This window comes from Sus scrofa, chromosome 2 (assembly GCF_054392235.1).
Source record: "Sus scrofa isolate SSC_HxYL_T2T_F1_AM1 chromosome 2, Sscrofa_HxYL_maternal_Yorkshire_Landrace_v2.0, whole genome shotgun sequence".
NCBI classification, from domain to species: Eukaryota; Metazoa; Chordata; class Mammalia; order Artiodactyla; family Suidae; genus Sus; species Sus scrofa.
The window spans coordinates 32,499,382-32,525,603 of NC_139384.1; the positions used below are offsets into that span (position 1 = coordinate 32,499,382).

The window sequence follows — 26,222 nt, forward strand, 5'->3', positions numbered from 1 at the left end:
TACCTTGTGGGACCTGATGCTTACTCCAGGTACTGTGAGAAATGAACTGAGTTATAGGACACCCAGCTAGTGTTGTAGAAAACTCAGAAAATGTGTGGAAAATGCACGTATCTGATATCAGAAGAATTGTGAGTGTGTGTGAGTAAAGGAGAAGCACACGAGGACCATGTTTTTTTCCATTACAGACAGCATCTGTGATTTTGACCAGAGCAGTTTCAGTGCGGTAGTGGGAACAAGGCCTTATTGGAGTAGGTTTAAGAGAGAAAGGAAAAGAGATTGGAGAAAGGAAGTAGAAGCAATTTTCTGAAACAGTTTTTGCTGCAAAGAATACAAAGTTGGGACAAAAGGTGGACAGAAATGGTTTAAGAGAAAGGGAATTTTTTTTTTTCAAAGAGGGGAGAAATAATGGCACATTTTAATGCAGATAGGAATAATTCAGAACAAATTAGATTCTACAAATTCAACAGTTTCTTTAAATAAGCAGCTGAGGACTCAAAGAAAACCAATGAACCTAAATCCAAATGAAAGCAACCTCCTTGAAAGGAAAAAAAAAAAAAAATCCATCACTGTTTTTATCTTTGGTAGAGCAGCAGGAGCAGGAAATCAATATTGACAGAGTTAAGAGGAAAATGGACTTTAGTTTTAAAGGCCAGGTACAGACCAGCATGACAATTTAGAATCCTTGGCATCCCAAACACAATATAGAGTCTGCACCCATCCACCAACTCCATCCTATAGGCCTTTGTCGAGAGTTCACAAGAAAGAATAGTCATAGGGCTGGGGAGCCAAGAGTCACACACAAGGCACAAGCACAAGCCACTTGCTGAAGTCAGAAGGTAAGACCAGAGCAGTGAGAGAAACCTTCTAAGGAATCTTCATATTGAGTACCAGTCAGCAGTCATCCACGTCTAAGGCAGGAGCAGGAAAACCGAGACAGATCACTCCTAACATACAGGAGACCTGTTGAAATCCAAGGACAGGGCAGGAGAGTTGAGAGAAATCCTGATGGGACTCATATCTCAATTTCTGCCATAGGGCTGGTTCTGACCCTGCTCAATCATTTGAAGCCCATGATGAAGCGCATCATAAAAGCAATAGCAAGAAAAAAACTCAGCTCAATTACAGAGCAGACTAACTCAGATCGCCAAACAAGTTGCTTTACAGAAGAAGGGGTATGTCGATCCCTAGGGATATATTCTTTACCTCAGTCTCTACTTTTCCTTTACAAACAATTTTGGGATTCAATAAAAAATTATAAGATAAACAAAGAAGAAGGAGAATGTCATCCATGATCAAGAAAGGATGCAGAACCAGAACCAAAGATGACTCGGATGTTCAAATTATCAGACAGGAGCTTAAAAAAAAAAAAAAAAAAAAAACTATATTAGCGGATCTAGTGGTAATGGTGTACAACATGGGAGAAAAGATGAAAGAGAGATATAAACTATACAAAAAGGAGCCAGGAGAAATGATAGATATGAAAACTAAATAATAAAAATTAAGAATTTCCATAATGAGGAGACAGGATTAAGATGGCGGAATAGAAGGACTGGAGCTCAACTTCTCTCCTAAAAACAACAAAATTCACAACTAAAGGCTGAGCAATCTCCACCCAAATGGACTGGAAACCTTAAAAAAGATACCCTACTACAGAAGAAAAAGAGGAGGCCACATCAAGAGGTAAGAGGGGTGATTTTGTGATATAAACAACCCCATACCTCCTGGGTGGATAGCTCCACAGATTGAAAACTAACTGGTTCACAGAGACTCACCCACAGGAGTGACAGTTCTCAGCCCCACATCAAACCCTCACATGCGGGGATCTGGCACTGGGAGAAAGAGCCCCTGGAGCATCTGGCATTGAAGGCCAGCGGGGCTTGTGTGCAGGAGCTCCACAGGACTGGGGGAAATGGAGACCCAGTTCTTAAAAGGTGCACAAGGACTTTCACATGCACCAGGTCCCGGGGCAGAGTGAGGTCTCCATAGGAATCTGGGTCAAACCTGACTGCAGTTCTTGGAGGACATCCTGGGAAAACAGGGGTGAATGTGGCTTGTTGTGAGGGAAGGACATTGAAGGTAAAGTTCCAGGAATATTCAGCAGCTGCCTTTCTCTGGAGGTGGCCATTTTGGGAAAATCTGGCCCCACCCATCAGTCAGCCTGAGAAGCCCCAGGGCAAACAACAACCCAGGTGGGATCACAGCCCCACCCCTCAGTAAACAGGCTGCCTAAAGAACCCTCAGGCACACAGCAGCCTCTAATCCCATCCAGAGACTAAGCCCCACCCACCAGAGGGATTAGAATCAGCTCCACCTACCAGTGGGCAGGCATCAGCCCCTCCCATCAGGAAGCCTACAGCAAACCCCCATACTGACTTCAGCCACAAGGGGGGCAGACACCAGAGGTACGAGAGGCTACAACTCTATTATCTATAAAAAGGTCACCACACCAAAAACCTATAAAAATGAAAAGACAGAGAACTATAACTCAGATGAGGGAGAAAGGAAAAACCCCAGAAAAACAGCTAAGCAATGAGATTTTTAGCCTCCAGGAAAAAGACTTTAGACTGTTGATGCTGAAGGTGATGCAAGACATTGGAGATAAACTGGAGGCAAAGATGGATAACTTACAGGAAACACTGACCAAAGAGATACAAGATATAAAACTTAAACAAGAAGAGATGCAAAATACAATAACTGAAATAAAAAACTCACTAGAAGCAGCTAACAGCAGAATATAGGAAGCAGAAGAACGAATAAGCGAGGTGGAGGACAGATTAGTGGAAATTACGGATGCAGAACAGAAAAGAGAAAAAAGATTGAAAACAATTGAAGAGAGTCTCAAGGAACTCTGGGACAACGCTAAACGCACCAACATCCGTATTATAGGGGTGCCAGAAGGAGAAGAGAGAGAAGGGGACAGAAAAAATATTCCAAGAGATAATAGCTGAAAACTTCCCTCACATGGGAACCACTCACTCAAATCCAGGAAGCATAACAAGTACCATATTAAAAAAACCCAAGGAGGAATACACCAAGACACATATTAATCAAAATGACCAAAATTAAAGACAAAGAGAAAATCTTGAAAGCAGCTAGGGAAAAGAAACAAGTAACATACAAGGAACCCCAATAAGGTTATCAGCAGATTTTTCAGCAGAAACTCTGCAGGCCAGAAGGGAGTGGCATGATATACTTAACATGATGAAAGGAAAAAACCTCCAACCAAGATGACTCTACCCAGCAAGGCTCTCATTCAGATTTGAAGGAGAAATCAAAACCTTCATATCTGTGAAGCAAAAGTTGAGAGAATTCAGCAATACTAAACCAGCCTTACAACAAATACTAAAGGATATTCTCTAAGCAGAAAAGACAAGACAGCAACAGGAAACAAAAATTCCACAAATGACAAAGCTCACCAGTAAAGGTATATGTACAGTAAAGACACGAAATCATCCATGCACAATTATACCACCAAAATCTGAAATCATGAGAAGAGGTGGGTACAAATGCAGGACACTGGGGATGAACTTGCAATTAAGAGAACAACAACTTAAAACAATCTCATATACACATAGACTCTTACATCATACCAAAAATCTACAATTGATACACAAACAAGGAATCTCTGGAGAAGAAATATATCTCAGTAAATAAGTGCATAATCCACCATAAAGAGGGTCATTTGACATCATTCTTGGAATGTTGAAGTCTCCTCAGATCTGATCCTGATTTCCTCTCCATCAAAGAATTTATGATAATTATAATTAAATAATGCAACTGTACAATTAAATAATACAATTCTACAATTGTATTATTAATAACCATTTCTCTCCATGGTACAATGTAAGGTCTATAATGTCTTGTTTATCACATCACCTAGAATGGTGTAATGCCTATATTGAAGAAACAATAAGATGTAACAAATTGTGAGGACATATTTATATAGTTACACTGTTTTTTAACCAATTTATGCATTTTATATTTTACTTATTTTCAGAGGGTATATTATTTTTGTTATTCTTACCAGTTAAGTTATTCTTTTTATTATGGTATATAAAATATTTAATGGTATATAAGGCTTTCTTTATAAATTTTAGTTGCATAATATAACAATTTTAATATAATGCTAATTTTTAAAGAAAAATTGAAATTTAATAGATAATACTAAATAGTAAGGATGAAAGCCATACAAAATGGGATAAATAAATTTCCTATTTGTCTCAGCATATTTTCCATTCCACTTCTCCAGAGGGAGTCACTTAATCTGTTTCTTAAGATCCATGATATAATAATCTGTGTGGATGTAATTGTGTTTAAATGTATGTATTTTATTCTGTAAAAAATAAAAACAAAATTTCAGAAAAAAATAATAATAAAAGGAAAAAAAAAGAATTTCCATAATGCATTTATGAGCAGATAAATTAATTTAGAAACCTATAATAGAAAGATCTGAGGGACTTCCCCTTGCAGTTCAGCGGGTTTACAAACCCAACTAGTATCCATGAGGATGCAGGTTTGAAACCTGGTCTTGCTCAGTGAGTTAAGGATCCAGTGCTGCATGAGCTGTGGTGTACACTGCAGACATGGCTCAGGTTCTGTGTTGCTGTGGCTGTGCCGTAGGCCAGCAGCTGCAGCTACTATTCAGGCCCTAGCCTGAGAATTTCCATATGTTGTAGGTACAGCCCCCTACCCCAAAAAAAGGAAGAAAAGAAAAGAAAGATCTGAATATTTTCCAATATTTAGAAATCAAACAGTGTACTTCCTAGTAACCCACAGGTTAAAGAAAAGTATTACAGGAGAAACTTTAAAATAGTTCAAACTGAATAACAAAAATATATATATTAACCTAGAGAGAAAAAAAATACTAATATCAAAATTTGTGGAATGCAGCTGAAGCAGTGCTCCAGGCTTAGACAGAAACTTACAGCTTTAAGTGACTGTGTAAAAAAAGAAGACGGGGTACAATTAATGATGCATGTTTCTACATTAATAAGCTAAGAAAATAAAAAACAAGTAAGTAGAAGAAAGAATATAAAATTAAAAGCAGAATTCAAAGGAAAAGAAATGAAAAACAATATAAAAACATTAACAAAGTTAAAGTTGTTCTTGGCAAAGATTAAAAAAATGGTTAAACTTCTAGCAAGATTCATCAGGGAAAAATAAATAGAAAACACTAATTTATCAACATAAAGAATAAAATGGAAAATATAAATATATATGTTACAGTAATAAAAGAGTAATAAGAAGATAGTATGAACATTACAACAATAAATTAGACTTCTGAAATGAAATAGACAGAGTCCCGAAAAATACAATTCACCTATGTTGACCAATCAGGAATTAGAACATTTTACTAGCCCTACGGCCTCTAAAAGTAGTTAAATTCATAATTGCAAAACTTTCCACAAAGAAAACTTCAGGCCCAGATGACTTTCCTAGTAAATTCTATTAAACATTTAAATAAGCAATCTTACACAAACTTTTGCAGAAAAGAGAGAAAATGGAATCATTTCCCAATTATTTTATGGAGTCCGCATAACCATGATACTAAATTTAGACACATATAGAAGAAAATAAAGTTACACCAGTATATACCATGAACCTAGACATAAAAATCCTTAACAAAGTAACAGCAACTACCATCTTGCAATACATAAAAAAACCACAATACTTCATAAACAAGTGTGATTTGTCCTAGGAATGCAAAATAAGCTTAACACAAGAAAAGACAATATAATTCAATACATTAACAGATTAAAGAAGAAAAATTAATATATAAAAGCTTCAATATATATTTTTAAAAAAAAACCTAACAAAGTTCAATACCCATTTGTGATAAATACTCTCAGAAGCTAGGAACAGGAAGAACTTCCCCAATCTGATAAAAAGTATCTTAAAAAACACAGCTAACATTTTATTTAATAGTTAAATACTGAAGCCCTCCTCCCAAATCAGGGACAAGACAAAGAAATTTCCTCTCACCACTTCAACTGAACACTGTAATATAAACATATAACTAGTGCATCAAGGCAAGAAAAACAAATAAAAGGCATTCAGATTCAAAGAATTAACTCCCTTTATTTGTAAATGGCATAATTATGTTGGTAGAAAATTCTATGGAATCTACAAAAACAGCCGGAGGACAACTGAAAACAAATTACCAAGAGTGTGGGATATGAGATCAGTATATAAAAATGAACTAGAGTTCTATACACTACCAATGAGTAGCTGAAAAATGAAATAAAAAGAAAAAACATTTACAATGAACCAAAAAATAAGAAAAAAAACCCCCAGAAATAAATCCAAAGATAGACTGTAATACTGTACTGAAAGTTCTGAAATATTTCTGAGAAACCAAAGATGACAAGTAATAGAGAAGATATAATATATTAATGAATTAGAGGACTCAATATTGTTAAATGTCCAGACTGCTAAAGTGGATATATATTCAACACAGTCAAAATTAAAATGCTAGCAGGATTTTTTTTTAGTAGAAATTTACAAGCTGATTTTAAATTTATATTTCTATATTTAAGCAGAATATACAAATACAAATATTCTTTGCAAAATAAATTTGAAAAGAAGAATAAAATTAGAGAACTTAACTTTACGTGACTTTAAAACTAACTGACTATAAACCTACAGTAATCAAGACAGAGGTATTAGTAAAGGATAAATATATCAAACAGAATAGAGTCTAGAAATAGACCCATCTTGCCAAGACAATCCAACAGAGAGAAGAAAATCTTTTCAGGCAATGATAAACAAATGGACAGCCACACCAAGGGAAAAACGTAACTTCCTATATCACACCATACACAAAAATCATATGTCTAAAGGTAAAGGCAAACTATAAATCTTATAGAAGAAAACACTAACCATAAAACAAAACTTTGATAAATTACATTCCACCAAAACAAAAATCTTCTCATCAAATATTATCATTAAGAAAATGAGCTGACAAATGATAGTCTAGGAGAAAACATATATAATATATGCACAAGATCAAGAATATATTTAATTTTTAAAAGAGACGTCACAAAAGACAATTATACAAATGGCTAAAATCACATTAAACACAGTGGTTCTCAATGAGATAGGGAGGTTTCCAAGTTTTTAGAACCAGGAAACATTCTTAGCTGTTACTAGCATCTAGCATGCTGCTAAACATCATACAATCAACAGGACAGCCCCACGTAAAGAATTATCCTGCCCCAAACGTCAGTGATGGCAAAACTGAAAAACCCTTAACAGATTAATTGAAAGAGAGTAATAGCATCAAATGTTGGTGAAGATGTAGAGCAACTAGAACTCTCTGATACATTACTAGAGGGTATGCAAAATGGTTCATTCATTTTGTCTGATGTTTGACAGATGTTACCACATTAAGTGCAAAGGGCTTCTTCTTGTCGAAAGAATGCCAACATGGCTACAAGGCCCTGCCCACATGATCTAGACCTACCTCTCCAGCCTCATATCCATGTTAAATAAGGCACAAGGATGAAGAAATTTTTCAAAAGTCTACTTGATTTTAGTGACAGAAATCTTAAACATTTTGAGACAAAAGAAACTTTAACATCATTTAGCTCAACTACTACCTAAAGCAGGGATAATAACATTTAAACAGTGTCTCTCACAATAAATAGTAAGCTATGACAAAATCTCATAGATTTGATAAAAACTAGAGAAAGAACTGATGTTATATAAGTAATACTCTTCTACTTTTTTCATAAACTGAGTTAACCAGACACCATTATAGTTACTGACATTGCTTAAGAAATCTCAGAATATAGATTGAAAAAAATTAATATGATAGTTGGGAAAGATATTATCTATTTATAAATATCACAACTCATTTCACAAAAGAATGGAGTCAGGTGAAGAGTGTTTGACCTAAATCAGTATTTTTCAATAAAAATACAATGCAAACTATAAATGCAAGCCACATATGCAACATTAAAATAGAAAGCAGATGAAATCAATTTTGATAATACTTATTGTATTTGTAAAAATATGCAAATAATATATATAAAATAAGCAAAATGTAATATATTCTGAAATATATATCCAAAATAACATATCCAGAATATTATCATTTCAATATTGAATCAACATAAAAATTTTTGATTATTATATATTATTTTTTGGTACTAAGTCTTCAAATTCCAATGTGTGTTTTACACTAACAGTGCATCTCATTCTGGACTAGCCAAGTTTCAAGTGCGTTAATAGCCACTGTTAGCTAGGGTCTATGGGATACTAATGTTGACTATTACATGGCACATTTCAAGGAATTTTACAAAGATTATTTCATTTAATCCTTCTTGAGGAACATACAGGAGAAAATAACTTGTCCAATTTCTCAAGGAAGTTAGTGGTGGAATCAGGATGACTCAATCAGCATGACTCAGATCTGGTCCAAACCATCATGCTAGCCCATCTCAAATCAACTTTTTTTCTTTCACTGAAAGTTTCAACTAATCAAATTGATACTCTGATCAATCTTTTTTTGTTTTTGTTTTTGCTTTTTTCTTTTTAGAGCACACTTAGTGGCATATGGAAAATTCCCAGGCTAGGGGTCAAATTAGAGTTGCAGAGGCCGGCCTACACTACAGCCACAGCAATGCCAGATCTGAGCAGCATCTTTGACCTACACCACTGCTCACAACGACGGATCCTTAACCCACTGTGAGAGGCCAGGGATTGAAAGGGCATCCTCATGAATACTAGTCGGATTGCTTACCCCTGAGCCACAACAGGAACTCCCTCTGATTCCTGCTTTGATATCATTTATTCATTTTATGGAAACCTAAATTTCTGGTCACCTAAAAAAACTGATCCCCCGGCCCCCAATGATTTAGAATCTGAAAGAAAACGACTTACCATTAATATGAGTTTTTGATACTTTTGTTTTAGGTCTGACACACTTGCAGATGGGTCTGCCCCTAGAATGCTGTACCAATCCTTTCTTGGTATCTGCTCAAATGCCATCATCCATCCAACAAGAAATGAGCCTTCTCAGATCAGCTGAATAGAAAAATTGATGACAATTCATTACGATTTGCGTGTATCTAAGAAATAACAAGGAACCGTTTTTCTAAGTTCTTCCATATTTGAGTAAATCATGATTACAGTGCAAACCTGAAGAAGCGTATCTTTTAATTTTAAAACGTGCTAAGAATTCCATGGGTAAGTATACAGACAAGTGTGGAAAACCTATTAGATGTTTCATGATATACGCTTATATCTTAAATTAATGAATATACAAAAGCAAAAAAAAAAAAAAAAAAAAAAAAAGAGAGAGAGAGAGAAAGAAAAAAAAAATTCGATAATGATCCGGAGCAGTGGATGACTGCTAGCATGACTGCTAGTATTTCCGCTAGTTTCTTGGTAAAAGCGACACACAGTAAGTGCTCAGCAAACACACTAGAGTTTAATTAATGTTTACAAAATGAGTAAATATTTCCTAAAAGCAAAACAAAACACCAAAGAATTAACATGAATCTGGGAGCATTCCCTCCTAATTTTTCCAGTTCACCTCTTTTCTTCCAGATTACCTTAAAAGAATAACAGGTGAAACAGCTCGTCAGCAGCGGCAGGTAGAGAGCAACAGTCCCTTGGGCAGAGGAGACGCGCTCAGACCACGCAAAGAGCGCCTGAAGCTGTTCACTGAAGGATATCGCAGCCCTCCAGCTTGCTTCCCGAAACACAGCCCGCCAGAAGCCCCAGAACCAGGCAACCTCTTCCCGCAGCAATGAGTTCAACGAGACATCCGGGGTTTCCTAAAATTGGGACTCGGAAATCCTCGGCCTCCACAGGTCAGCACCCTACCCTGGATTCGCCTCTTAGCAAACTTACCAAACTTAGCAGAGCCATTAAAGCCCACTGCTACGGCTGTCTGTCTAACCACGGAACCGGCTTCTGCTTCCGCCGGAAGTCACTGCCCTGACGTGATCACGTTTCTAGTCGAGCCGCCCAGGCTGAGGCTCCGATCGGAAGCGCCGCTCCGCCCTCTGGACGCGGTCGCTATGGTAACCCAGTGGCATTTTCCAGGGCGTTTGTCATCAGTAAGTGCCGGAGCTGTGGAAAAAGGCATTCTTCTTTTTTCTAACTCACTCCTGTCCTGGCTTCCCGACTGTCGCTTCTCTCCTCTTCCTCAGAGAGCACCCCCCGCCACCAGGCTTTCGCCGCCTTCCCCAAAGCTTCCTCCGCTTACCCTACCCAGCGCTGCTCCCAGTCCTTTTGTGGTTGGCGAACGTAGTACCGTGGCTGGGGATGGGATGGGGTGGGGGTGGGGATGCTGGGGTGGGGGGGTGGGGATGAAGAGAACGCTGAGGAGCTCTGACTCGCCTTTGTCCCCACACGTGCCTTCTAATGTTCTCATTCCAAAATGAAGGGAGCTAAAACCTATGCTGAGCAACGTTTTTCTTATTCAGTTTCAGTATTTTTTTTCTTCTGGAAAAGATGTTCAACGTAATTATTATTGTTTTTTTGGATCTTAGCAACCGACTTAAAAAATGAGAAATTTTAAAAGTCCTTTCACACTCAGCAAGTCTACCTATTCCCAGGGCAGCTATGCTATCTTTAAAGCTTACGGAAAAAGCAGAATAATACTCTCTTTTTGAGGCAGTTGCTGGGCACTCCAATGGGCACTGTTAAGTTTTTTGGTTGCTGTTGTTACTTTTTACTTCTCTCTTGGTTCATTCGTTCTGTTGTTCCCTTTTATTATCAAATCTCTGTTCCGCTTACCCAGTATTGACCAACCTTGTTTGCATTGTGCCTGGAGGTGAAAAAAAATGCATTTTATTGCTTGGCAGCATGATATAATTTTCACTTGGAGATGTTGAGGTAGTTTTGTTACTGCTTAGATTTGCTTTCCTTTATCTTTTTTATCTTTCTTCTACCAAATCTCATTTTGAGAAGCTGCGAAGACAAACCCTAAGTACATAAATAAGATATTTTGATATGGTCAGTTATTGAATGATGTTAGAAACTATAAAAGAAAAACTGAGTGATATAGGAAAGTGTAAAAATCTCAAGGGAAAAGTTTAAATTAGGTTCTCCATTGGGTTTTAAACATAGGATATTTAAAAGCAGACAGCGTTAAACTAAGTCAGAGAATCTGGTGTTCAGTCCTGGTTCCAGCATAACTTCTTTGTGGCCCTAAGGATACCTAAAATGACAGAACTGTTATTCTGAAAACCTTCTTATACAGTGCTGTCAGAATGGTACCTCTTGAATTTTTCTAGCCCTTAAACTTCCCTTTTCCACTGCAGGTTCCTTCTTCGTTGGATTCAGGTCATCCAATTTTTACAGCAAGAGCACCTTATTTTGATTTATAATTCTATTAAGGCATCACGTTATGTCTTTTATTCCCTTTTTTGAACAGAATTCTAAAAACCTAATCAGAGTAACTTAGTTTTCTCAATTTACTTTTTTAATACTTGTATTTTTTATTTATTTGGATTAGAGAGAATTACTTTTTTTTTGTCCCCAGAAGATCCCAAGTGTTTTGTCACTTCATATCAACATACTTTGGTTTGCATCCCAAAGCATATTTTTGCAACTTTTTCTTTCCTCTCCATCATATCATTATTCCACAAAAATGATCAGTAATTCATTGATGTTGTTCAATATCTAGTCCTTATTATATTTCCATAGTTGTCTCAGAAATGTCTTTTTATGGTTAGTTTGCTTGACTCAGAATCCAAAGTCTACACATTTCATTTTGTTTTTCTGTCTCTTAAATATCTTTTGAACTATAGCAGTTCCAATTCTCCACTACTATGGTTTTGTTTTTCCCTGCCATTAGATTATTGAAACACAGATCAGTTGTCTTACAACCTGAATTTATCTGTTTATTTATATTAGAATAAACTTCTTTAAACATTTTTTACGTGAATACTTTCTCATTAACTTTCCTTCATTTTTTTTTTCAGATTCTAGGGCAGTACAGTCCAATAGAAATACTATGTAAGCCACAAATGCAAACCACGTGTGATTTTAAATTTCCCATTAGCCATGTTAGGAAGTAAAAAGAGACAGATGAAATGAATTTTAATAATACATTTATTTAACCCAGTATGATTATTTCAAAATGTAATTGATATAAAATAATTAAAGAGATATTTTACATTCTTTTTTCATACTAAGTCTTCAAAAGCTGGTGTGTATTTTACCTGTACAGCCCACTTCAATTTGGACTAGCCACATTTCAAGTACTCACTAGCTCTGTCTAACTGGTGACTATTGAACAGAGCAGGTCTATAGGATAAAGTCCTCCCTCCTTAACCTGGTGTTCAATTACCTTCCCAATATGATCCTCGTTTTCCAGCCTCATCACCTATTCATACATGAAACTTTTAAACAATTGAATATTTTGTTACTTCATCCATAATTTTGTTCAGATGGTTCCTTTTGCATGCAACACCATAGCTTTTTCTTCCTCCTATCTGTTTTATTCCTCCTTTAAGACCTGTTTTCTTCCATCAAGCCTTTTATGACAACCCATCCTTAGAAATCACTTCCTCCTCTGGACTTTCATAGCAGTCCTGAGTTTACTCCCCATTTGTACTCATAGGGTATTGTTACACTTTAGATATATGTTCTAATATAAACTGTAAGATAAACTCTCTGAGGGCAGAAACACCTCTTAGAGAAACTAAGCACCAGCTTTCTGGCTATGTTCTCTGGAGTTCTAATGATATATTCTAATGATGTGTCCATAATAGGTTTCTTTCTATTTTATTTTAAGGAGGTAATTTATCCATTTTGTAGCAGAAATATGTACTGTGTTAACATAATGGTTAAGAGCATGAACTCTGGAGTCAGACTGCATAGATTTGTATCCAGGTTCTGTCTCGTGCTGGTTATATGAACACTTTAATCTCTGTGTCTTGGTTTCTTATTCTGTAAAATGGAGAAAATAATAGTATCTCCTTTATAGGTTTGTTGTGAAGATTAAATGAGATAGTGGTGTCTGAATGTAGTAAATACTCAGTAAAGATTAGCTATTATTGTTGATAATGAAATATTTATTGCTCAGTTTTGATGTATTAGAACATTAAGAATTCATAACAGTATTTTAGGAATTTCTAAACAGAGCAAAAGAAAGCCACATACTATTAAATTGGAAAAATAAGACCAAACCCAAATGTTTGTTGAACTGTAGTTTGCCAGGTAAATTAAAAGGATGGGCCAAAACCTCTTATTTCCTGTGACATCAGCATGTACATAAGCAAAGTAGGCATATGTTAAATATTTGATTTCAAGATGCTTCATCAGATGTTATATCTAGAGTTAGATAGGGTGTAGATAGAGATAGAGATATATAGATATTGCAGAGGTTTGAGACTCTTGGTTGTAATGATAGAAAAAAAATCACATTCTTATTCAATTTATCACTTTAGTACTTGCCTGCTCATAAACTTACTAATGTCCACCACACATTAATAAATTCTTACCTTAAGTTCATATTAGTAAATTGTGCTTCTTACTGATGGATATTTGCAGTATATACAGTATATACTTCTGCTGATTATTTCTTATCCCAGGATTATATTTACCTGGCTCTTTTCACTGGTTTCCTCACAAACTCTTCTTTAATTTCCTTGATCTTACCTATCTCTGAATTTTTAGGGTTTTGGGCTGTTCATACCAGTGAACTAAGCTGTATTTGTTTTTAAGTACCACAGAGCATTATGGTTATGTTCTGAAATTAGATGATTGCCCCAGAGCAACTTAGAATCTCTTAGCTAGTGATAAGATTTAAAAAAAAAGTAACATAGTACAAATACAGCCTTCATTCACTTATTCATTCTGTCCACAAATGTTTACTGTCTACTAGTTGTCCCAGCCTCTGTTACAAGAGACACAAGACTGAGTTGGCTATAGCCCTCTCAAAATCATAAAGGTTATCTGTGTAGCCAGACAAGCAACTGAGATAACTGTGTTAAGTGCTGTGCCAGAGGAAATACAGGTGCTGCGACCTTTGATAACTTATATTTATGCAAGTAGAATAAGGCAGATTACTCAAATGATTAAAATCCTTGAATCAGAATGAGGCTATTCCAGGAAGATGTGTGGAAGTGTTCTATTTTAAATAATGCTTTTGACAGAGAGGGGAGAGGAATGGCTAGAGAAACTTCCTTGTTTCCTTTTTTTGGCCTGTTATCATAAAGCTTTAAACAGTATTGAGAATTAGCTGTAATGAACAATCCTACTATGTCTTTTAGAAGTGATTCTTCATTTTTGCATATATTCCCTCTGCTGGTCTATTTATTCTCCTTTTGTCTTTCACAGTAATCATCAGTGACCATTCATTGAGTTTAAGTAAGGCAGTGCACTAAGCAGGGGAGACAAAGAGGTAAGTACTTTTCAGTGTTAACCACACCGTTTGCTGTGTTTTTTCTTGTGTGTTTAACTTCAGTTGTGTCTATGTTCTTTCAAGCTTGTTTCAGACTTAAAGGTCTTTCTCTCTTCTTTATTGAAGTATAGTTGATTTACAGTGTTGTGTTAGTGTCATGTGTACAGCAAAGTGATTCATTTTATACATATCCATTCTTTTTTCAGATTCCTTTCCCATAAGTCATTACAGAACATTGAGTAGAGTTCCCCATACTGTACAGTAGGTCCTTGTTGGTTATCTATTTTATATATAGTAATGTGTATATGTTAATCCCAAAGTCCTAATTTATCCTTCCCCTCTTTCCTCTTCAGCAACCATAAGTTTGTATTCTATGCCTGTGGGTCTGTTTCTGTTGTATGTATAAGTTTATTTGTATCTTTATTTTATATTCCACATACAAGCAATATTATATTTGGCTGTCTCTGTCTCATCTACTTCACTTAGTATGTTAATCCCTAGGTCCATCCATGTTGCTGCAAATGGCATTATTTCATTCTTTTTTTATAGCTGAGTAATATTCCACTGTCCGTTGATGGACATTTTGGTTGCTTCTGTGCCTTGGCTATTGTGAATAGTGCTGCTATGAATACTGGGGTGCATGTACCTTTTCAAATTATGATTTTTTTTCCAGATATATGCCTCAGAGTGGGATTGCTGGATCATATGGTAGTTCTGTTTTTAGTATTTTTTTAGGGAAGCTCCATACTCTTCTCCGCAGTGACTGTACGAATTTATATTCCCACCAACTGTGTAGGGAGGGTTCCTTTTTCTCATACCTTATATAGCATTGTTTGTAGACTTTTTGATGATGGTCATTCTGACCAGTGTGAGGTGATACGTCATTGTTGCTTGATTTGTATTTTTCTAATTAGCAATATTGAGCATCTTTTCATATGCCTTTTGGCCATCTGTGTACCTCCTTTGGAGAAATGCCTGTTTAGATCATTTGCCCATTTTCTTATTGGTTGTTTATTTTATTTTTTTAATATTGAGCTATATGAGTTATTTGTAGACTTTGGAGATTAACCCCTTATCAGTCACATCATTTGCAAATATTTGCTCCCATTCTATAGGTTTTGTTTTGTATAGGTTTGGTTTTCTTAGCTATGCAAAAGTTTTTAAGTTTAATTATTTGCCATTTGCTTATTTTCGTTTTTATTTCCATCACTTTAGGAGATGGATCTGAAAAGATATTGCTGCGATTTATGTCAAAGAGTGTTCTGCTTGTATTTTCCTCTAGGAGTTTTATGGTATCTGACTTTACATTTAGGTCTTTAGTTCATTTTGAGTTTATTTTTGTGTATGGTGTTAGAGAATGTCCTAATTTCATTATTTTATATGTAGCTGTCCAGTTTTCTCAGCACCACTCATTGAAGAGACTGTCTTTTCTCCACTTTATATACTTGTCTCCGTTGTCATAGATTAATTGACCATAAGTCTTTGCAAATCTTTGTCTTACCTGGAATTTTTATTCATATCTTCCTTGCTTCTTCACATCTGATATTTAATATTCAATGAACCTATTAAAGATACTATATATAATCCATCTTGTTTCTCTTTAATAATCATAATAAATAACCAACTTCTTATATCCCCATTCACTTCTTTATGCATTTATCTTTGTCTGATGACCACTCACCCTGGCTTTTTCGGTAAAGTTTCCATTTATTTTGAAATTTGAAATTTTGCAATGATCTCTTCAAAATTTGCAGTGATATGGATATATATGCTCTGTTTTTAAAAGATTCCTCTCTTCTCCATTTTTGTTTTTTAAACTGAATTTTTAAAGTTTATTTTATTTTTGTCATGTAATTGACTCACAGAAGAAAGGTTAATTTGAATGATCAAAGGGTGTTAATTTGTGGGTAAAAATGTGTTAAACAGTTGATACAAAGTCTGTTTAAGTCAATTAGAGAGTATAATGAAGATGTTTCTAGAGTGTTATGGAACCTTTTGAAGTCAGCTTGGAATTCACTCCTGTGTATCAACTGTGGCACCTGGCTAAACATGCCACTGCACTTAGGTTTTTAAATTGGGGTATATTCCAATAGATCTGAATAGATCTATGTACTTAAGAGAAGTTTGATTTTATTAAAATTCATATGTTTTGCTATAAGAAATACATTCATGATTTAATTGATCGTGAGCAAAATGAAAAACATAATTGGTAACACTATTATGTTTGTTACTGTCATATTTTTTTCTAAAATAAAATGCAACTGAACTCCATCAACACAACATTTCCAGTTTTTTTTTAATTAGATTAGTGTCATTATCAATGATTTTTTTTTAACTTAGTACCTCATATAAGAAAGATAGCATTAGTAAAGACATGCAAGTTTTGGAGTGCTCATTTAAAGAAATGATTTTTTTTCCACTCCAAAACTATTTGAAATAATATTATGAAACATTTTAGTGTTGGTTAATGTCTTTAACTTTTTCAAAATAATGTTATTATGCAGAGTTTAGTGTTATTATCTTAATTTCAATAGGTGAATATAATTTTTGTGTAATGATAACATTATTTAAGATGAGTGAAACATTCAACAGTTCAAATCCACAGTGATATGAGGGTAAAAATCAAATTTTAAAATATGCTCTTCCCTTAGCATCAGGGTTACTATGGTAGTATTTTTTATGACTGTGTCAGTTTTCTAGTAATAAACATATTTAGCATTTCAGCTTCTTGCAACCATTCAGTTTAATTATTTAGAGACTGATGAAAAACAATTCTTACATGCTAAAGGGATTTCTACAATGATGGATTAGATGCCAAAATAATGAAACCACACAGCTTAAAAAGTATACTGAAGAATAGATGTTTTCTGATGAATTTCCACAAAAATACCATATTTTTAAAATATTTTAAGCAATCCATAGTATTACTTTTTAACCTACTCTGGACGCACCATGAATATAGTCTTTTGTAGCTCATTAGCAATTTCTTTAATGAGTTTTTTTGTGTGATAGATAGTTAAAGTAACAGACAAATGACAGATTGTTTGCCTTTAATGATTTCCCTGTTTCAAGCCCATTACAAAGCAATTAGAAATCTGACAGCATTTTCACTCTGCATTACTGATCATCTAAAGTGATGAGGAATGAGAGGTGATGAATATTAATTGTATATTTTCATATGATTATCATAAATTATTACCTTGTCTGATGTGCTGCAGGTGAAAAGGGAGCATTAGAGAAAGACAGTCAGATATATTAATTTGAAAGACTGTATAACTTTTTTAATCTTTATAGTGTAAATCCCAATCTGCGGTGTTAGTCTCTATGAATATTAAATTAATTATTTTTAGTTTCTACCTATATTTGGAGTAACTTAAATGACTTCCCTTATTTCAGTACAGGAGAAATACATATATATATATATTCAAGTTCCAAATTTTAAAAATCTAATTTAGAAAGTTAATTTTGTTGATGTAGATATATATGATATTCAGATATATCATTGCAGAGGAAGATGTACTTAGAAATGTCTTATATTAGTTATAGGTTAAAGTAAGATAATCCTATAAAAGAAGAACTAAGTGAAGAAAGTGTTACCAGATATAAAAGATTTTTCTGTGAACTTGGTAGCAGTTCTTTTTGTCTTAGTCCACTATATATCCTGTTTCCCCAGCTTCTTGTTTCAAATAGATGAGGCTAAGCCTGTCATCAGGATTCAAGTGCTATTGTTACTTGGTTCCCAGCCTTGCAAGTGTTGCAAAGGTTGGTCAGGAAACTAGATAATAGTCTTCGCTACAGGGAGAATTGGCAAGCTTAAAGCATTTGAAATGATTAGAAATGTATTTGGATCAATTTTACCAAAGTATGTTAGTTTATATTTGGATATCTCTCTAATTATAGGTATTAGCTGGTAATCAATACTTAATTGAGTTGAATTTCACTACACTAATTAGGCCATGCCTTGCTTCACTACTGTCTTTGGACCTTTTTGCTGTAGATTGTTCTGTGGCATACCATCTCTCAGAAAAGCATGCCATCCTGGATCTATCTTTATTTATGAAGTCATAATCAGTCTTGTAATATGATTATAAATCAATAAAAATGGATTTTTTGCATGTTTCTTAAAAAAAATCATTTTCCTTCTTTTATATTCAATTATATATATATTAAAACTAAAACTACCAGGCCTTCACAAATGAGCTTTTTGTATTCTGTCAAGTTGAGGAGAGCCATCTGATATTCATATTTCCTCAGGGAAAAGCCAGATATAACGATAAAAGTAAATTTTCAGTAAAAAGGGTCAAGCCCCTAGTGTTTAATAACCTAATTTAAAAATATTTTTACTTTTTTCACTGGCTAAGCTTTACAATTAATATTTTTTATGTCCAATACCCTCCCAAGATGTTGTTTCACAAAGACCTCCTTCATCTACAGAGCGGGTCCAACTAACACATTTTACAAAATCAGAATGGTGATGCCTGGTGCCCTCAATGCCTTGCTGCTATACTCTTTATATTGTCTTAGTCCACACTTTTAGTTGATCCTTTGTATAGCACAACCCACCCCCCATTTGCATTTCTAACATATTACCAACCAACATAGTTACTTGACTTATGGCTAAAGTTCCCACTTTTTCCTTTAGAGGAATTGGTTTGGAAATCTTATGTATTTTTGCTGTGACAGAGGATAACTACCCGTTCCTGAGTTCCTAGAAATCTGGGCTCTCCAACAATGGCTCTCCAACAGCTGAGGAAACAAACACTCCTAAATTGTAAATTGTAAATAGCTGCATCTTCTCTGGTAACAAGGAATCTTAGAGCACATTCTACCATGTCTAAAATTTCTTTCTGAGACAATGCAGGATGCAGAACTAAATACAAAAATGAGGACTTTTATAATTAACAAGCACTTTCACACATTATGTATTTTCTCATTTATATAACAATTCTATAAAATAGATTAGGCAGATATTATTGTTGTACAGATAAGGAAATAAGACTGGGAAGGGACAGAGGCAAGATTCAAACTCAAGAAAGCTGACTCCACATTTTTTGAATTTTCCGTCACACTAAAGCTCTTTTATTTATGTGGCTAAAGTTTTAGAGACAGAACTTTACAGTTCTCCCCTTGTATCATTTTTCCCAGCCTTTTTCTCCCATTGTATCATTTTTCCCAGCCTTTTTTTTTTTTTAGAGAAATTGAACCTAATAAAGTTTAGGATTTACCCAAGATCTGACCCCAAATTAATTTCAGAACTCTAGAACTTCTTGGTCTAGTTTCAGGGGTCTTTCCATTAGAATACACTACCTTCATGTCTCCAAATCCACAGTTCTGTTTTCTTTATTCTATTTTTTTCTCAGTTATTAAACTAAGTAAATTATTGATGATAGTCTTGGTTTGGTAAATATAAATATTCTATCTTTGTTTTTACTTTTTTAGTTATAAAGTTAAAGTTGTATTTTATAAAACTTAATGTAGGCAACTCCATTCTGAAATATCCTAGAGTAAGAGTGGAAGAAATGATGTGACTTCCTTGTGTTGAAAGACTGGAAGGGAGAAAAATTAGAAGCATTAATTGCCCTCATTTCCTCCTTGATTCCCTGGTACAAGCAATGCCCTCTCTAGCTTGGAAACATCTCCAGTTGATTGTTTCTACAGCAGTTAGGCTAAGAAAGATAGTTAAGATAAAACAAACAATTCAGTGACCAATTTTTTTTTCTTTCTAAGGTATATAAATTATTATTTTAATTAGTACAGAATTTGGGAAATGGGCATGTTAATTATATAATGAGGACTGACACTTATCCTGGTCCTTTAAGCTACTCAGTTCAACATAGCATTGGCTCTTGTCTGATCCTCCAGTACAGACCAAGGTTTGACTTCCTTCCCAGCTAGAACCTCTTTCCTCCATAGTTGTGCTTCTAACATCCTTGTGTACTTGGACAGTTGTTCTCATAGCACAGAGACTTCTGTCCTTGAAAATCGGGTTCATCTCTTGACTCCATACAGTTGATCTTCTTTACAGTGTCTTCCTTTTCTAAACAAATAAGAGCTATTCTTCACACTCTTCAAGATTTGAGTGTTCTTATTTATATTTAAACACCTCTCTGTTACATATCATTCGCTGTAGTCATAGAAGATCATTCGCCAAGCATCCCTCATTTCCCTCTCAAAATTTCTACCTAAAATGGGTTTATGGGAGTTCCTGTTATGGCTCAGCAGTAATGAACCTGACTAGTATCCATGAGGATGTGGGTTTAATCCCTGGTCTTGCTCAGTAGGTTAAGGATCTAGGGTTGCCATGAGCTCTGGTATAGATTGCAGATGCAGCTCAAATCCCGTGTTGCTTTTGCTGTGGTATAGGCCAGCAGCTGCAGGTCTGATTCAGCTCCTAGCCTGGGAGCCTCCGTATGCCACCGATGCAGCCCTCAAAAACAAAAAATAAATAATAGAAAATACAGTGCATTTATATCTTGTACCACTATAGCAGCACTTAATTGAAGCAAGTCATTTAAGATCCCTAGGAAAGATCATTAAGTTGGAAAGTAAACTAAATTGGAAAGAAAACTAAGGAAAGACTTTCTTTTTAATTTTAGAGATCCCAAAGACTTGATACAATGGAGCTAAAACATAAAGGAGACCAAGATTCCTGACTAGTTATTAGTAAAGACATTGATTCAGTTCTGAATCAAGCCCTCAGAAGAGAGGAGATTTGTCAACATCCATTGGCTTAGCACTGAAGACAGTGTTTAAATTATTTTCTTCCTAAATCATTTTCTCCTATACTGAATTGGGGAATAGAATAAAAAGGCTTGCAACACTAAAATAGATTACACTGTTCACTTCTTACTTGATAATCTGACCTGTCATTCTATCAGAAAAAGATACTAAGTTCATCTGGCATATTTGGCTTTTCAGATACTGTGTTGGTTGTTTTCCAATATCTTATGCCCTTCTAGGTGTTACTAATTGATTGTTTAATTTGTTATTGCATGTTTCTAGGTTAAACTAAGCTGTCTAATTACCAAAATCATTTCCCCTTGTTTTAAAGATGGGCATGTTTTTCCTTTTCCAGTCTCCAGGGACATTTTCCCATCGCTTTAAGATGTTGAAAACAGAGGGAAATATTTAAAAGGATTGAGGGGGAAGAAGAAGAAAAAGATATTCTTTCTTCCTTTTGCAGTATTCACATCATCTATGTGACTTATTTTTTGTGATAGTCATAAATATTTGACTAATATTTTAATTCATACTTTGGACTTCTTAAAGTTAATTTACTATCTCCTCCAGGGGAAAAAACCCTGATTTATCTTTGATAAAAGTAAACAGGATCATGCATATGCATGATGAAGAAGTTCCTCTTGCAGGCTAGTTGAGTTAATCCTTAACCATTACAGTGTATAGTTTCTCTCTCAGAGAGTTAGCACAAGCTGAGTCCTAGAGCTCACTGTTTTATCACCTCATATTTGGCACCCTGCCTAGGAGGTGTTCTTTAAAAATTTTTATATTCTCTAGGAGAATGTTACATAATAGTTGTTAATGAAGCAAATTGGAAGTACAAATTTATGCAATCAGATTTGAAGGATTTGTTTCCCCAAAATAGTTGAGCAACTTTCCTGTTGTGTTTTGGTTAACTTACCATACCTTTCAGTAGATTTCAAACTTCACATCATGGCTTATAGAACCACTTCTTTCTCCAGCCCTAGTAAATGTATGCTAAGCCCTCTTAAACTGGAAGTGTAAAATTCAGAACACTCTATCAATACACTTCTGTCTTCTAGGATACCTATAAACCAGAGACTGTATTTTAATAAAGGGAGAAGAGAAAGGAAAAATCTCCTTAAACTCCAACTGAGCACACTACCAAGAAGATTTTCAGATCATTTATTCAAGTAGTAGCTCATGGGTTATCATATTAACTTTTGTGGCTCCTTTGTGATCAACAGGGCTTTCAGTTTTCCATGGTCAAGTGCTCCATTTAATATATGTGAATAATAAACTCATGCAAAGTGGAAGGGAATTTCATGCTTGGGAGGAAAAGAAGTTTATGCAATTTTACCTTTACCTAGAGAACTGACAGTTAAAATAATATGGAATGAAAGGAGTTTTTTTCCTGTCTTCATTTTGGAAAACTGATTTTAAAATCTCAAGATTTCCCATATAGCATTTAAAAACTTTTTTGAGCCTGCTACATTGCTACCTGATAGTCTTTTATTCCTAAAGACTTAGGTGTTACTCTCTCTAAAAGAGGGACTAAAGCAAGGGTTGAGTAATTTTTACCTGTAAGATATGCATATTTATGAAAAAAAGTGTATATATTTGAAAAATTGCATGTATTTTTATGCTCCTATTTACTTGTTACTATGGCAACTACCACACTGCCTAGTATTTATGTTGTCTAAGATTCAGAGTGCCTTTCAGAAAAATAAATATGCCAGAACCATGTATTGTATTTACTTTGGTATTTAGAAAAATATTTATTCTAATGCATATTTTTTAAGAAAATAGCAATAAATAATGTAAACTTCAACCTGGCTTAAATGGTACCTTTTCCTGTAGAATGTTTTTAAAATCAAAATAATTACATTTTTCCTTTTCCTTGTTTTAAAAATTAGAATGAAGAACAGAAATAATGAATTTTCAAAACTCAGGAGTCAATCTTGAAAGGTAGTCTTTTGACTTTTTCCTTATTTTTATGACAATATTTTGATTCATAACAAATTTCTGAAAATATAAAACATGAACATTTACACAAAATACTTAATGCTAGCTACATAAATCTGGAAATGTAGAAAGTTGGCATTTCTGATTGTAGATGGTTTTTTAATATCCATGAATAAAAGATTTATATTTTGTATTTGAAGTGAAAGGCATGGTTGCTATTATTTTTCTTACTTTAATTATTTAAATTGTTTTCTGACATGTGTGATACATAAATATAATTTCTTAATGCTAAACATCAGAATGGAAATTAGGAAGCATGAAATCAGACATGTTTCATGTCACGTATTACCTGTTAAGAAAAACTGCAATACAACATTTAAGTACAACAGAATAGTGAGCATATTGTCTCTGATACTTGTAAACAGGATGGATCTGCAGTTTCACAGTTTATGTTGACAGTATCTTGTGGGAAATGTAATTATCAAATGAATTATAACATGTCCTAGTATTAAGATTATTAATAGTAATTTTAATTGCCTTTTTCAAGATAATTGGGTATGTTCTCATAAGTATATGGGAAAGGGGGCATTGGGCTAATTAGATATTTTGAACTCAGTTATCTTTAAAATTTCTGGAAGTTTAACATATCTTGTATTTCAGGAATTTCTTCTATTAATTAAACAGTTTTCTAAGTAGAATTAAAATATTTTATAGTTCATAAAATCTCACTGATTATCCCTTGATATTCATCCTTAAGGAGTGATATGATAAAAGCTTTAAAGAATGGTCATTTAAAAAATTTATTTATTTTTTATTTGAAGATGATTTACAATATTATAATAGTTTTAAGTATACATCATAGTGATTCAAAATTTTTATGGATTATACTCCATTTAAAGTTATTATAAAATATTGGTTATATTTCCTGTGCTATACAATATATCCTTATAGTTTATTTAATTTATACATAGTGGTTTATACCTCTTAATTCCCCATCTCTATCTTTCCTTGACTTTTAAAATTTCTCATTATAAGCTTAAATAGTTGGAAAAGATGTAATTTCTGATATACTATGAATGTTGACATTTTAGAATAAAACCATTACATCAGTCTTTTAAACATATACAATAAAATGTAAATTCCACATGGTTTTTAAGAAATATTTTGTTATGAACATTTTCAAACATAAAAGGAAAAATAGTAAAACAGACTCCTATGTACTCTTTACTCAAAATCAACAGCCATCAACTTTTGCCATTCTAATTTATATTCTCTTTCACTTTTCTTCCTGGTGTATTTTAAAGCAAACCTCAATCATATTTTACTTAAAAATAGTTTGGTTTGTATCCCTAACAGATGTATTTATCATAATAACACCATTTATTCATACCCAATAAAGTCATTTCCTTCATATCAGTAATTCCCAGTTTGTGTTCAGATATCCCCCATTGTCCAAAAGAATGTATGTCTTACTTAAGTTGGTCTGTTCAAATCAGGATTTAAGCCAGGTTTATGTGGAGTTGCTGTGTGGGTCAGTAGGGTAAGGATCAGGCAGTGTCACTGCTTGGCTCTGGTTACTGTTGTGGTGCTGGTTGGACCTCTGGCCCAGGAATTTCCACATGCCACAGGCAAGGCCAAAACAAACAAATAATAAAACCAAAAAACCCCAACAGGTGTATGCATTGCATTTTGTTGATACAATTCTTGTCTCTTCTCATATGTAACATTTGTTGCTCCTCTTTATTCTCTGTGTGATGTCATTTAACATGTTTTTTTTTTTTTTTTTTTTCTTTCTTCTTTCTTTCTTTGGGCCATAGGTACAGCATATGGAAGTTCCCAGACTAGCGGTTAAATAGAGCTACAGCTGCCAGCCTACTCCAGAGCCACCTCAATGCCAGATCAGAGCCTCATCTGTGACCTACACCATAGTTCACAGCAATGCTGGATCCTTAGCCCACTAAGAGAGGACAGGGATTGAACCCACTTCCTCATGGATACTAGTTGAGTTCATTACTGCTGAGCCATGATGGGAACTCCTACAGTCAGGTTCTTAACCCACCATGCCACAGCAGAAACTCATTATAATTTTATTGTAGTATTATTAGGTACTTGTGGATTTTTGTATGTTTAATATTTCAATATTTTACTTTTTTTATGTTCAGAGTTCCTTACCTTTTGCCAGTGGAATTCCCTTCAAGTTGGTTCCTGTGTCCTTTTGACATGCCCCACTTGTCTTTGATAGCTTCCTTGTTTTCAGGCATGACATGATGTGACATGTTTATGGAACATATTGGCCCTAGGCCTGAATACTGTAGGGATTTTAAAACATTAAAAATATTAACAAGCTCTTCTTCAGTAGTTGAAAATTTTACATTCTTCGTTTTCTCCTTAAACTTATATTTCTACTCCATTTCTTTCTTTCTTTTTAATTGAAATATAGTTGATTTACATATTATGTTAGTTTCAGGTATATAGCAAGGTATATTCTTTTAAAAATTCTTTTCCATTATAGGTTATTGCAAGATACTGAATATAATTACCTGTGCTACACAGTAAATCCTTGTTTATCTCTGCATTCCATTTCTTATCTTTTATGCTTGAAAGTCTTTTATTGGCTACTCTAACATACAACAGCAACAAAATTTTTAAATGTCCTGTGACTATGAGGTTGTGAGTATTGGAAAAGTCCCCAGGATTGCATTTTTCATTATAATTATTTTTAGCATACAATTACTCAAAGCAGCATGAATATATTGACATTTTAATTTTTTTTAAATATAAAAGTAAAATTTATTGGAAGTGTATAAGTAATGATATAGATTAGTGGAGAGCACTTAAAATTTCTTCATTAAAGGAATCTTGGTTTCAGGCCCTGAAATGGGCATAAAAGGAATGCCTTTTTTTACTTTTGTAAAATAGCAGAATGGAGACTTTCCAAGGGCAAATTGTAGTTGGGACAGGCAGCTTCTTGGGCAGATGCCTTTTAGGAAAGCGTATATATGAAAAACAAGGATCTGGAAATTGATTTGCTTAAAACTAATTTATTTGCATGCCCCCTGGGAAGTCTTCATGTACTGTTTGTTACTTGAGGATGATCAGGCTTCTCCTCTTTAATAGCTGACATTTGGTACCTCCTGTGTGCTTAAGCACATCAACTTTATGAAGTGGCTACTACTCTTTTTTTAAAATTAAA

At 34.4% G+C, this 26,222-nt stretch overlaps 2 protein-coding genes across 18 annotated transcripts in view; one reads left to right on the forward strand and one right to left on the reverse strand.

Moving 5' to 3' along the window:
• DNAJC24 (DnaJ heat shock protein family (Hsp40) member C24) overlaps positions 1 to 9,942 on the reverse strand; it is a 61,662-nt gene extending 51,720 nt beyond the window's left edge. For 2 of the 5 annotated variants that reach the window (XR_014837096.1, XM_013994474.3), the window contains exons 1-2: positions 9,859 to 9,942; positions 8,884 to 9,027 (exon numbers count right to left, since the gene is read on the reverse strand). Coding sequence is in view for 3 of the 5 variants with exons in the window: in XM_013994474.3 (XP_013849928.1) it covers positions 8,884 to 8,994 (111 nt within the window). In the remaining 2 variants the exon portion in view is untranslated. Of the gene's footprint in view, positions 1 to 8,883; positions 9,028 to 9,557 lie in introns of all 5 variants that reach the window. The other 3 variants (XR_014837095.1, XM_013994473.3, XM_085011574.1) reach the window with 2 other exon arrangements.
• Positions 9,943 to 10,038: 96 nt separating this feature from the next.
• DCDC1 (doublecortin domain containing 1) overlaps positions 10,039 to 26,222 on the forward strand; it is a 489,423-nt gene continuing 473,239 nt past the window's right edge. For 11 of the 13 annotated variants that reach the window (XR_014837084.1, XM_021085287.2, XM_021085290.2 and 8 more), the window contains exons 1-3: positions 10,039 to 10,067; positions 14,302 to 14,365; positions 22,981 to 23,032. Coding sequence is in view for 2 of the 13 variants with exons in the window: in XM_085011468.1 (XP_084867594.1) it covers positions 22,998 to 23,032 (35 nt within the window). In the remaining 11 variants the exon portion in view is untranslated. The remainder of the gene's footprint in view (positions 10,068 to 14,301; positions 14,366 to 22,980; positions 23,033 to 26,222) is intronic. The other 2 variants (XM_085011465.1, XM_085011463.1) reach the window with 1 other exon arrangement.